The sequence below is a fragment of the Anastrepha ludens genome, chromosome 4 (genome assembly GCF_028408465.1).
Source record: "Anastrepha ludens isolate Willacy chromosome 4, idAnaLude1.1, whole genome shotgun sequence".
NCBI classification, from domain to species: domain Eukaryota; kingdom Metazoa; phylum Arthropoda; class Insecta; order Diptera; family Tephritidae; genus Anastrepha; species Anastrepha ludens.
In genome coordinates this window covers 98585781-98599496 of record NC_071500.1, presented here as the reverse complement: position 1 = coordinate 98599496, position 13716 = coordinate 98585781, and the positions used below count along the sequence as shown (strand labels likewise).

Genomic DNA, 13716 nt, shown 5'->3' with positions numbered 1-13716 from the left:
CCATTATATATAGAGCTATCGATTGTAATCGACCACTAATCTGATTGTCTTTGCATTTATTTGAATGCTTCCATCGCGTTTGGCAGCCAGCAGGGAATCACACCAATCAGCTGTTTTGGCATTTGTTGATAAGCCCAACGGCGTTCCTGATTTAGTTGAAAATTTTAGTAATTGTTACTATTTATTCCATGTAATGAAATTAATTATTCTGTAAGAAAAGCATTATTGGGATAACGTAGCGAATATTTCTACAAACAATGACGTTTTAATTCAGTATAAATAACTGTTTTGTGTCCGCTAACCTGAGGAAGCAGCCTATAAAAGTCCGCCGCCGGACAAGTTTTAGTAGGAGGAATTTTTTGATAAATACTCAAATCAGCTTTTATTTTTCAGTATGAATTTAGAATTATTAGGTAAGTATGATATGAGACAATTTAATTGGTGTTCCCACGACAGTCGGTTCTGCGTAACCGGAACGACCCGGATATATCTCCGGCCAAGGACTGTCACTTCAGCAACATTCCCCGTATATGTATGTATGGGGAATATTTTTGCTATTACAACAACAACAATTAAATTTGAATATAAAAATAACTTGATTTCTCGGGCAGAATCCTTTGGCCAAAACTATCCGGAGGAATTTGATGGTTCACTGGACTGTATTTCCCTCGCTGTTACTTGTGCTTTCAATAAATATGGTACTTTATTGGCAGTTGGATGCAATGATGGACGCATTGTAGTGTGGGATTTTCTGACTCGCGGTATTGCCAAAATCATATCGGCTCATGTGCATCCGGTGTGTAGTTTAAGTTGGACGCGTAATGGACATAAAGTTTGTAGCAATTGAGTTTACATTGCATTTTTACATTCATTGAAGTTTTTCGCATTTATATTTAACAGTTGCTTTCTGCCTCAACGGACAACAATGTCTGCATATGGGATGTGCTGAGTGGTGATTGCGACCACAAATATCGCTTTCCCTCTCCAGTGCTAAAAGTGCAATTCGACCCACGCAATGACAAACGTTTTCTCGTGTGCCCCATGCGTTATGCAGCAGTGCTGGTAAAAATAGGCGATACCCACAAATGTCTTCCACTGGATTCGGATGTAAGTTTGTTTTATTATTATTTTCCTTTAAATATTACTTTCAATTAACTTTTTTTCGCTAGGGTGATCTAAACATTGTTGCTTCGTTTGATCGTCGTGGCAAGCATATCTACACAGGCAATGCTAAGGGGAAAATTTTGGTGTTAAATGCTGAAACATTAGAAATTGTGGCAAGTTTTCGTATTATCGTAGGCTCATCGAGTGCGACGGCCGTAAAGAGTATTGAATTTGCACGGAGGGGCGAGTAAGAGTTAAACTGAGTACAGGGCCTTTCAAGTTTGAGTTTCTGATTACGCGGAGTTATGTTTTGACAGTTGCGCTACAATTCGCGGCATCTCAAAGATACAGTTTATGTAAATAAATCATAAACAAATAAAGCTTTAAAAATAAACTTCGGTGCGAAGTTGTTGAGCGATTAAGCGACAATAATTTCCAAAAAGAAACGACAGCTGTGAACGTGCACGTACACTACGTGTCAATAAACGGCATGAATTCGCATTGAAGATATGTGTTTAATTTGAATTTAAAAAAGAAACTCGAAAATGAAATACTCTGTGCATTTATGTATGTATGTATATGTATACTTACATTTTCCGTCATTTCTTATTTATTATCTACACTTTTTAACATCTACATTTTTTATGCATTCCAGCGCTTTTTTAATAAATACCTCAGATCGCGTTATACGTGTTTATGATTCGAAGGAGATCATAGCACTGGGGAAAGATGGTGAACCTGAGCCCGTTCAAAAATTGCAAGATTTAGTGAATAAGTGAGTAAAGTATGACTGTTATAATAGATCATTAAAATGTGTTGAATGCTAAGTCGATTTAAGTTGAATATTGCATCGAAACTCTCAACAGTGAGCGAATTCAATATTTCATATATTTTTATTGTTATTTATTTAAATGCTCTATAAATGTGTTCTTTTACAGAACGACATGGAAAAAATGTTGCTTTTCTGGCGATGGCGAATACATTTGTGCTGGAAGTGCACGTCAACACGCCCTCTACATATGGGAGAAATCCATTGGCAATCTGGTTAAAATACTGCATGGTACCAAAGGCGAACTATTGCTCGACGTTGTGTGGCATCCGGTGCGTCCGATTATAGCCAGCATAAGTTCGGGTCTTGTTTCAATTTGGGCACAAAATCAAGTGGAAAATTGGTCTGCATTTGCGCCCGACTTTAAAGAGCTCGACGAGAATGTTGAGTATGAAGAGCGTGAATCCGAATTCGATATCACCGATGAAGATAAGTCGGTGGATTTGAATGCAGATGCGAAACAAGATGAAGAAATCGAAGTGGATGTGTTAAGAGTAGAGCCAGTAGCAGCGTTTTGCTCATCCGATGAAGAGGGCGAGGATGAAAATGCCTTGCAATTTCTACCGATGGCACCTGAGGTAGAAGATCCTGAAGATGGTTGGGCCATGCAAGATGGTGTGGAAGCGTCGTTATCGAAAGAAGGGGAGACGACGTCACAGGATTATGATGATGCGGTCGTGACGAAAAAGGGAAAAGTGAAAAATTATGATATTACATTGCCAGATGCACCGGTGGATGGTAAGTGGAAATATATTTCAAATGAGTTAGTTGCGCGAGATGATTAAAAATCAACTTTCTTTTAAAATGCAGAAACCCATCCATTGATTTCAAGCAAAACAAATAAAGATAAGCAACCGGTAGGCGGCAAGAAGACAGCGGGGCGTCCAAAAAAATAGCATTATAGGTTTTAACTATTTTAAATTTCCTTACTTATTTAGTTTCCTAATAATGATTTAAAAAGTACACTTTTACAAAATTGTTTTTTACTCCATTTTATTCGTGCGGACTCGCAATTTGTCCGGCGAAAAGTAATGCACTGGATCGTTTTTCTGCAATCAAATACAAGAACGGACGATTGAAATAGAATTTCGGCGGTGAAATTTTATTGGTTAATAACGCTGTGGCAACTGCAGCCGCCTCAGTGCCCTCTTCATTCACAATTATCTTGGTCGTTTGCACAACATCCTTCACGTATAGGCGTTTTGACAAAATTTCGAAATTTACCAGCTGTGGATTGAAAACTTCCCTTAAGCCCAACTGTAAACGGAAAACAATGTGAATAACGATTTGCCAGCGAGTAGTACTTATCTGAGTACCTGTTCTAGCGAGCCTCTCAACGGAAATGTGGTTGCTGTATTGAAGCGGGGTAAATACACTTCAACCTCCTGCTCATCAAAGCCTAATGCATCCTCTTCGAGTTTCTTCATAATTGGGCGTACACCGAGTGTTTGCAAATTATGCACCACTTGATTGACGGAGATACCTGCAAGTGCAATTCACATAAGTACTCGTATTTTTTTAGAATGAGCTATGAATTTCTGAATTTTGTTAGCCCACCTTTGTTGGGAAGGATCACCAGCATGCATAATCTATTCTCATTGCCGTATGGCAGTTCTAGTACATGTCCTTGTAAATCCGGTATTCTAGTATAGTTGAAGGGTGTCATTTGGAACATCATATCCACCTCGCCAATGGGCAAGCCATTCATGTCGTAGAAGATCTCTCTGTGTGTGTCGCTTTGGTTGAATGGCGACTGTAAAAATTGATTATTTTAAGAATTCGGTGCAAATTAATTGACATACCTGCCATTGACCTTTAAAATACAACGTAGAAGTCAGCAATAAATTAGCATCTCTTATGTAGTCCTCCGTAATAGCATTTTTTATTAAACCCTTTGTTTCGGTGTTTATCGCATTATTGATGGCATTCACTGTTGTCTGTGTGTCATTGAAGTTCAAGTGTTGTACCCTGGCGGAGTAGCAAGTCGCCAATGTGGTCTTGTAGTCCTCAGCGACTTGTTCGTAAGCGTCGTAATACATTGCCTGTAAACTTTCCACCTGCACTGTGGATGTTTTGCGCCTATAAATATGTTTTAAGTATTAAACCGGTGGTAATTTATGATGTCTAATAACTAATCAACTATTTACAATTATACATATAAGTATTAAGCCACTCACTGTAAAAATTGCTGCACCACATTGAAGGCATGGCGCAGCGCTTGACGATCCTCATTTATGTGCAACACCGTACGCAGCTCGGTCAATGTATTGCCTGCTGCCGCCTCCACCAACAACAGTAGTAGTGCCCATACGGAAAAAGGTGAAATCATGAAATCTGCATTTCCCGCTGCATCGGAAATCTTTGTAAAAAGTTCCAAACCAAATTTCTCCGCACCTTCCGCGATGTTATTGAACGCTGCCGGATTTGATCGGAGTAGTGTGCTGGTATCGTCTAATTTTCTACAAATTTCACTTGTAGTCAGCTGGACTAAGGCGCTAAGGATGATGGGTAGAAGTACGAGGCATGCTAGGAAAGTTGAAAAAATATACGATTTGTATGAAAACGCAAGCAAATTTTTTACATAAATATGCTGGTATTGAGTAAGATATTTCGAATTTTTCCGGTTGCTAAAAATATTTCATTCTGTTTATACTTTGAAATTGAATTTTGAATTGGTCGAGCCAAGGAGCACCAAGAGATTTGGTTGCTCCAAAACACTCAGGCTAAAAAGCTGTATTGTATTGTATTTAGAGCTTTTGAAAGAACGGAACCCAAAACTCGTAGTCTTGCTCTAGCAAAGGCAGCACACACACAGAGAAAGTGATCAGTGCTATCCGTCTCCTCCAAGCAACACAGGCACACTGGGTCCTCAATGATTCCAATGGTGGTCATATGCTGACCCCAGGCGTGGTGTACTTAATGGGAAAGGCGCCTCTGCCCGGCTAGTTGATGTCCTCGTGAGAGTAAAGGCTGACATCACTGTCATTCAAGAGATGCGATGGATGGGACAAGGCAAAAAAACTTAGGACCTTGCGACGTGTACCACAGCTGCCATGTAAAGTAGCGCAAATTCGGTGTGGGATTTGTTATGGGAGAGAGACTTCGTCGCCAAGTACTGTCGTTCACTCCGGTGAAGGAGCGTCTCGCAATAATCCGCATCAAAGCTTGACTTTTTAACATCTCGCTCATTTGCGCCCACGCTCCCATGGAAGAGAAGGACGATGGGACAAAATATTCCTTCTATGAGCGCCTGGAACGTTGCTATGACACGTTGCTGCCACAACACAAAAGTCATGCTTGATGACTTCAACACCTGGGTGGACAAGAGGGGAATTTTGGAAAATACAGTCTACACAACGAAACATCCGATAACGGATAGATACTGATCGACTTTGCCGGGTCCTGAAACATGGTACTCTGCAGCACAAGATTCCAGCATAAGAAAATACACCAAGCAACGTGGCTGTCTCCTGATCGGAAAACGCGAAACCAGATCGATCATGTTGTGATAGATGGAAGACACGCTTCTAGTGTATTAGATGTACTTACGATCCGAGAACCCAACATCGACTCGGATCATTACCTTGTTGCAGCCAAATTACGGACATGCCTCTGCGCAGCAAAACACGTAAATTTACCTACGCAAAGAATGTTCGACATTGAATATCTGCAATCACAACAGAGGAAGAGGAAGGCCTCCTCTGTGTTGGAAAGGTCAGGTGGAGTAGGAGAAGCATGCCCAAAGCTTCACCTTCTCGAAAATGGGAATCAACATTGAAAGACGCATGTGCCACCTGACATCAGCGACAAATTCGAACATTATTCGCCATTATCTTGACCATATTTCCGCCATCCAGCCTGAAAGATTCAGAATTCAGAGATGCGTTAAGCGAGAACATTTTGCGCCGAGTACGTACGATCCATTGAAGTAGATCCCGTAACTGAATGGGTTGGTGTGTCACTAACATTCGGAAGACGTAGGTTTGAATCTCCGTAAAACACCAAAATGAAGAAAAAGTTGTTTCTAATAGCGGTCGCACCTCGGCAGGCAATGGCAAATCTCCGAGTGTATTTTTGTCATGAAAAACCTCGGCTTAAAACAGTTGGGCCCTCTATTTGAGGAACAACATCAAGCCGCTCGTCAAAAAAAGTGGGAGGAGCTCGGTCAGAGCTCGGAGTTTTCCGAGATTATCTTTAATAAAGCTCAGATCGAAATCGAAGACAAATGCATAACCATCACAAATAAAGGACTCATTCAACTTGCCATGATTGTACCATAACGTTCTGCACTTGACCTTAATTATATTGATTTAGTGAGAGAACAGCAGCCCAATGCAGATTTGCATGCATTTGTTGAAGCAAATGAACGACTTTTGTTTCCGGACTAAAAATTGGCCTACGACACGACTACAACTGCGGTGTCAAATGGCAGAGGTAGTCTATTCTTTCTTGGTACTGGAAAAACGTTCTTGGTCAGTTTGCTAAAGGTTCACATTGGATCCTAAAATGGAATTGCATTGGCTCTCGCTTCATCAGGCATTGTGGCAACATTATAAGATGGCGCATTCGGCGCTCAAACTTCTATTAAATATGAGTTTCACTGAAGCTCCAGCATATAATATTTCAAAAGGATCTAACACGGCTAAATATCTGAAATCAAACTCTTCCAGTAATACCCAAATCAACAGAAGCTGATGAGTTCAATGCGTGCCGCAAAGTAGCGCAAAAAACCATAAACTCAAAAAAGAAAAATTCAAGCTTTTCAACAGAGCTTTGACATTTTTTATAAATACGAGTATTTCACTACTATGACCAAAGCTTCAAAAGAGCTATGCGTGTATGTATGTGTGCATGTAAGTAGCTCGTGGAGAGCCGTATCGTTATTCTGCAATGCTTGCTCATACGAAAACCGCTGTGTGAATACCCCGTTTCATCTTTGATAAGCCATTAATAATTCTTGTCTCTTGTCTCGCTTGCCCGACCCCATAAAATAACAAACAATATGAATGCACGGGAGTTTCCAACTTACAGATTTAAATGCTATATAAATGACGTAAATAATGTTTGTATGTATTGTATAAATACTTGTATATGCTCTAACAAAATTAGCATTTTACGAATTATATTAGGGTGACACAATAGACATGGAATTATTAAACAAATACAACATTTGAAGCTTAAATTGTGTAGCAAAAAACAAAAACGAAAAACAACAACAAAAAGGGCAACAGCACCAACAATATATCGCAATGATTTTACGAATAACATTTCTTCTCTTGATTTGCTTCCTAAGCGGGCAATGATGGTCTCTCAAAATTATAGCCATAAACTCATCTTTGGAAAGTCTTTGTGGTTTTCTACGAGAATATCTAAGGTTTATGTCGCCTACGAATGCAAGATGGTTTTTATGAGAAATTCTTTTCCAATGAAAGGCGACCGGCCGTGAAAAAACCGTTAATCTCTAGTTTTTATGGTCTTCGAAGGCAAACTGGATTGATGCACGGGCATCAGCTGTCTGGTAGTTGGCTAAATGAGAGTCCAGAGTATTGATAACAAGAGCGCGGAAGTATTTTGCCGAGAGTAAACGCGAAAATTGAAAATCTGTAATGGATTTTAAACGTAATAGTGTGAATGCATTATAAAGGGTTTTCCAATAACAGGTGTTATTTTGAATATCTCACTATTTCGGTAGATGTCACTTTTGAAGCTGTCATTTTTTGATATTTGACAAATAAAAACTACGCCATCAATAAAAAATGGAACTGGAAGGTGCTTAAACAACGCATTGAAATTATTAAAATTCACTATAAAAATGGCGAAATTTGGCAGAGACGGTTCGTAAAACTCGAACATTTCTGGGTCATCGTTAAGTACCTTGTCGGACCGCAATACAGAAATTGGTGAAAAAATTCGAGCTGTTGGGACAAGTTAGTGAAGAATAAAACCCGTGCACGTCGCTCAAGAACAGCCGAAAATATTGCTGTTGTAGCCGAAAGTGTTGAAGAAAACCCAGGTTTGTCCATTCTTCGTCGTTCTTTGGAATTAGGCATTCCACACACGCCATTGTACCGTATTTTGCATAAAGATTTGGGTCTTATGGATTTTAAAGTCCAGTTAACACAAGAATCATCAACAGCGTCTTGTCTTTGCTGATTGGGTCGCTGAAATGCATGAAAATTATCCGGAATTCCATCGAAAAATCATCTTGAGTGATGAGGCCCAACCTCGGTGGCTTCGTCAACAAGCAAAATTGTCGGATCTGGGGCTCAGAAAATCCAAGAGTTATTGTTGAAAAGCCTCTCTATCCTCAACGTGTGACTGTTTGGTGCGGTTTATGGTCCAGCGGAGTCATTGGAAAATGAAGCTGGAGCAACAGTTACGGCGAATGGATTGCGCTATCGAGAGATTATTAACGATTTTTATGACCGGAATTGGATGGTATTGATATTGACAACATTTATTTTCAACAAGACGGCACTACGTGCCACACAAACAAAGAAACCCTTTTATTTGGCTGGAAAATAACAACCAGCGATTGTTCGTGAACTCAAGCACCTTAAAGTAAATAAAGTATTTTTTTTAATCGCACCATTAGTCGTTACAATGATACTGATAGCGTCGCAAAACGTCATGGAGGCGGTCATCAAAAGACATAACGTGAAATGGTTCAAAATGTGAAGAAGTGACTTGAGCGAAATCCCGAACGAAGTGCCAAAGAAATGGCGAAAGAACTTAAAATATCTGACCGTAGTATCCGCCGCATACTGGAAAATAATTTCGAAGTCAAGCCTTACAAGATCCAAAAGGCGCATGATCTCACTCCAAAGCAGCAACAAGTCAGACTTGAGAGAGCGAAGGATTTGCTTTGCTTGGCTGAAAGCGGTAAATTTCCGAATATTGTGTTTTTTGACGAGAAAATTTTTCAAATTGAGCAATTCGTAAACTTCCAAAACGTTAGGGAGAACGAGAATTTGAGTTATCGATTGGCCACCAGGAGGCTGCACCCGCCACAGGTTATTGTTTGGGCCACTGCAACCGCAGATGGGCGTTCTCCAATCGTTTTCATCGAGCCTGGCGTCAAGGTAAATGCGAAATATTATGGGGAAACTATCCTGGAGTTTGCTTTGAAGCCATGGGCAGGCAAAAATTCGGTGGCAGGCCATGGACGTATCAACAGGACTCGGCACCGTCCCACAAAGCTCGAGTGAACCAAGAGTCAAAAACCAACGTGCCGAACTTTATAACGCCCACACAATGGCTCTACAAATCTAAAAATTCAACTGAAGCCATCTGTGAGCGAAATCCGCAATTACTTAGTTACCAACCCAATATAAATTCAGGTCGCTTTAGTAGCGTAGAACCGTCTGCCGTGTTTTCGACTGCTTGTTCGATTTCGTCTGCTCTTATTGGCCGACTCTCGCATAACAGGCTACTCCTTATCTCTTAGATATTTTATTTATTCCAAAAATCTGAAACTCCAAACATAAATAGTGCCCCCTGTACATAAAAAAAAAAAATTTATACGAAACAATTACGGGTTTTCCGGTGTGTATTAAATATATTAAATAAATTCTATTCACATTTTGTATTAATCGATTGTAAAATAGGGGAAAATCAAGACTTACCTTTACTTAACAACATTTTGATGCTGTGCGACGCGAGTATTCTAAGATGACGGGGAACTTTAGAACGCGGTGAATTACTTCCAATGGATTCCTGAAGAATGAAAACAACGAAAAAGTAATTCAATACTAAAATTCATTGTTATAGTTTACTTTGTTTACCGCTGTTCTGACACTTAGTATATAAAAACAAATATATATGTAAGTACTTATACATACATACATATGCATGTATATTAGGGCGGGTCAATGGAACGATTTTTTCCGACATCGTTCCTAGTAGATTCGTCATAAGATTGTAAGAAAAAAAGGTCAATAGAGCATAGCACTAAAGTCGATGCGAGCCACCCAAATTTTGATAGCAGCTATCTTTAATTAATAAGAAAATTGAGAGGCAGTTACGGCTTTGAAGATAGAAAATAGAATTAGAAAAAAAATGTTAATAAATTTTTGAAAAGTGAAATAAATAGTTCTTGGTTTTTTTGGACATTTTACTTTGATTTACATATAAAAAGAATTATATGCAGTTAATTACAATATTAAACAATTACAATAATTTGCTTTGGAGCGCCATCCAGCGGTTCTTTAAATAAAAAATGGCTACCAGAAAAAAATACTTCATACAAAAAAGGCTCCGAGAACAAATTTGGATTGGGTTTAGTGTAAGCTTGAGCAATTTTAGTGAAAGACGCCTAACAGAAGTGTGCGCGCCAATTATTTATTATTTTATTTTTATAATGATTTTCTCCAGCTCTCGACATATTTCTGGAACTCTATTTTCGGTCTAGCCCTCAGAGCTGTCTTCGATTTATCATTTATGCACTTCCTTTTGACTGTTAAAATGAGTTCCCCGTAGTGGTTTTTTGACTCGCTCAAACAGATAAAAATCGCAGGGAGCCATGTCAGGTGAACTCGATGGGTGTTGGAAGGTATTCTTGGTCAAAAATTTAAGTTTAATGAAGGCACTGTGTGACGGTGCGTTACCATGGTGCAAAATCCATGAGTTGCTTTCCCACAAATCCTTTCCTTTTTGGCAACGTCTCTTAACGTCCAAATAATAGTCCTTATTAACCATATGACTTTCTGGCAAAAATTCTTGATGTACAATACCGTTTCAATCCATAAAAACCGTGAGCATCGCTGTCTTTTTTGACTTTTTTTGGTCTTGGTTCATTCGGAACTCTCCACTCACTCGCCTGATGTCTGGAGAGCGTGTCGTACTCATAAATCCACGCCTCGTCTGCAGAAATGATGCGTCTAATGAATGTTGGGTCGGATTCAGCCTTGGAAATCCTGTCTTTGGAGATATCTAAGAGGTCCCTTTTTTGCATGAAATTCAGGTCGTTTGGGACCAACTTTGCAGCAACACGGCGCAAATATAAATCATTAAATGCATCCTGAACGGTCCATGAGCAATATTCGAGTCTTTTGCCAGCTTTCTGATGGTTAATTTGCGGTTATTGATCAACTTTTCTTTACTTTATTGATGTCTTCATTAGGTGTCGATGTCGACGGTCTGCCACGACGCCCATTATCCTCGACGGACTCATGATCACTTCTGAAGCGTTCAAGCCACTTTTAAACAGATGTTTTCTTTTTCAAGCCTGACACTACATTAAAACCATGTTTATGCACAAAATTTAATACAAAATCGTAGTTGTAAATTCAAATCCATTTTTAAAGCTTGAAAAATTCGAAAACACGTGTGAGGTAGATTTTTTTAAGACGGCGATAAAATTTTGGTAGGAATGAACATAACTCAAATCAGTTGACTAAGAGCGTCACCTGGCGGTAGCTCCAGGAACTTTTTGATCAAGGTGGTATTTCAGTTCAGTGTTGATGACTGGGCTGGGGGTTAAAGTGTCTCGATACTACACACATACATATAACGTTTTAATTTATGTAGGTCAGTTATTTGAAACCCTCGCAGAAAGTAATTCTATGCAAAAATACTACGGATTTAAAAACATCCTTCCAATTAACGCCTCTGTACAGCTCAAAGGAACGTGCACATGAGCTTCGTTCTTTCCAGGTGTCTGGCAGCACTAGCTTTTCGGTAAATTGAACAACATTAACAACAAATTACTTATTTATTAAGTTGGGGCAACATCCCTCTACCCCCCTTTATATATTGTAATTTTTTCATTCCGACTTTTTATTAAAAAAAATATTAGTATTCATAACATTTTAGTAAATATTAATCTTCATATTCATTTTGTATTAATTAAAGATCGCTTCTTTTAAAATTTGGCGAGCTCGAAATAGACTTTAGAGCTGAGCTCTAATACACTTTTTTTCTTATAACTTTATGTAGCATTCGAAAATGCGGGAAAGAATGGCAAAAAAAAAAAATCAACCCGTCCTAATGTATACATGTAAATACATATGTATATGTACGTATGTATTGTATGTACGTTTTAAGAAATATGAAATCAATACAAAAAACCGGACTGCAATTTAATTGGGTAGTTCGTCGTTTTTTGTTATATACATGTAGATACATATAAACATATGTACATACAAATATATGTTTTTATTTGTTATTCGCACGATAAGATTTTAATTGCTAATTTTTTTTAGCCTCAATGCTCTTTATTAAGTATATCGTTGGTCTATTATTAAATTAGTTGATACATTGTTGCATGTGTATATTTGTATGTATGTACATATAGTTTTTATATACACGCGAAACACATAGCTCCGTTGTGAACACGCAAAAAGGTACAATAAATATGTATATATGTGACTCGAAGATCACTGAACATTTGATTACGAACCGACGATCCCGACGCACTCTCAACGAACAACAAATTATTTATTCACTGGAACTCATAAAGGTTAGCTTATCGAGCTGTGATCAACTGTTAATTAAATTTGAAGCAGAATCTTCTCGTATTCTAAACCAATGACTGTGAGGAGTGTTTGCAAACTGAAGCGAAATACTTTATAGAGCAGCCACTTAAGCTCCAACGTACGTATATGTGCATATGTATATACTCGTACATACTCATATCTGTGTTTATGTAGTTACTTATATTATGATGCTCTGAGCCGGGCTGCTCGTGAGAAGAGTTGTTTTAAAATCAAAGTGATGCTTGCTGTACTTAGTAGTGGCTCCATAGAGCACGGTTTGACAAATGAGAAACTGCCAGAGAGCAAACTTCCAAGCTTTGTTTTTTTTTTAATCGTGGCCGCTGCTTCTCACTTATACTTTATTTCACCTACTATTAATTTATGCGTTTTATTTTGGTTGCGCGAAATTTGCAAATTAATTGTTTATAAACAATACCTACATAGCATTAATCACGAAATGAATGAATAATTTTGTACTCGAAAACTTTCATTATGTAAATTAGTTTTAATTTGAGCGACTGGTTGGTAGAGTCTAGTTTTAAAGGTACATATATTTATAGGGATCAAAGGTCAGCCATAATTTTGATATTCATAGAGGAAACATAAACAATTTTCTCCGTTCAAAATTTGTTATAAAATAACAGATATATAACTGTTATATATGTATATGTATATAGGTAATTGGCGCTAACACTCTGTATGGGTGCGAGCGTCTTGATGTTGTTCCACAAGTGGAGAGACCTACAGCTTTAAGCAGACTCCAAATTCAGATATTTTTTATGAAGACCTTTTTAAGCTTTTTATCCTCGGAGGTTTGCCATTGTTGGCCGAGGGGCGACTGCTTTTAGAAAAAAACTTGCTCTATAATTTTAATGTTTCATGCACGGACCTTCGTACCTACGCATTTTCGAATGGTGGACGCTGTTAGGATGTGTACTCAGTGGCGGGCGCCGTAGCCAAATTTTTTGTGTGTGCCTTGCAATGGGGCGAATTGGGGTTTGAAACTCATCGGGAGCGTGGAACACTAATTGATGGAAAAGGTTTTCTTCTAATAGCGGTCGCCTCTCAGCAGGCAGCATCAGTAGAGCGGCTGATTTGATTTTTATTTCGATTTATTTCTAAATTGTGAAATTGTGTTTAAATTCCTTCAAGCTCTTCGAGGTCATTTGACCTCGTTGTTTCGTGAGGTAATGCATCCTGGGAACTTTAATCAATTATCTGAAAGAAAAAAAAAACAAAATTTACATATCACAATTATTTGGTGTCGAAGATCTGCATCACTCTTGAATCACTCTATATAAGCAGACA

The 13716-nt window shown here is 38.6% G+C and overlaps 2 protein-coding genes across 3 annotated transcripts; one reads left to right on the top strand and one right to left on the bottom strand.

Moving 5' to 3' along the window:
* The first annotated feature begins 91 nt into the window (after positions 1 to 91).
* Positions 92 to 2918, top strand: LOC128860305 (retinoblastoma-binding protein 5 homolog). Its single transcript, XM_054097748.1, has 7 exons — positions 92 to 413; positions 612 to 832; positions 901 to 1107; positions 1170 to 1351; positions 1760 to 1879; positions 2043 to 2671; positions 2744 to 2918. The coding sequence occupies exons 1-7, from the start codon at positions 395 to 397 to the stop codon at positions 2827 to 2829; spliced, it is 1464 nt and encodes a 487-aa protein (XP_053953723.1). The 5' UTR covers positions 92 to 394; the 3' UTR covers positions 2830 to 2918.
* Positions 2910 to 12494, bottom strand: LOC128860307 (serine protease inhibitor 77Ba-like). Of its 2 annotated transcripts, none has more exons than XM_054097754.1 (7): positions 12333 to 12494; positions 9559 to 9649; positions 4111 to 4459; positions 3736 to 4012; positions 3491 to 3686; positions 3250 to 3416; positions 2910 to 3190 (listed from the first exon to the last, which is right to left on the bottom strand). In XM_054097754.1, exons 2-7 carry the CDS (start codon positions 9572 to 9574, stop codon positions 2927 to 2929), a joined length of 1269 nt encoding a protein of 422 aa, XP_053953729.1. In that variant the 5' UTR covers positions 9575 to 9649; positions 12333 to 12494; the 3' UTR covers positions 2910 to 2926. The 2 variants fall into 2 exon arrangements, with proteins under 2 accessions (XP_053953729.1, XP_053953730.1); XM_054097755.1 differs by lacking the exon at positions 12333 to 12494 and adding an exon at positions 12190 to 12297.
* Positions 12495 to 13716: the final 1222 nt, after the last annotated feature.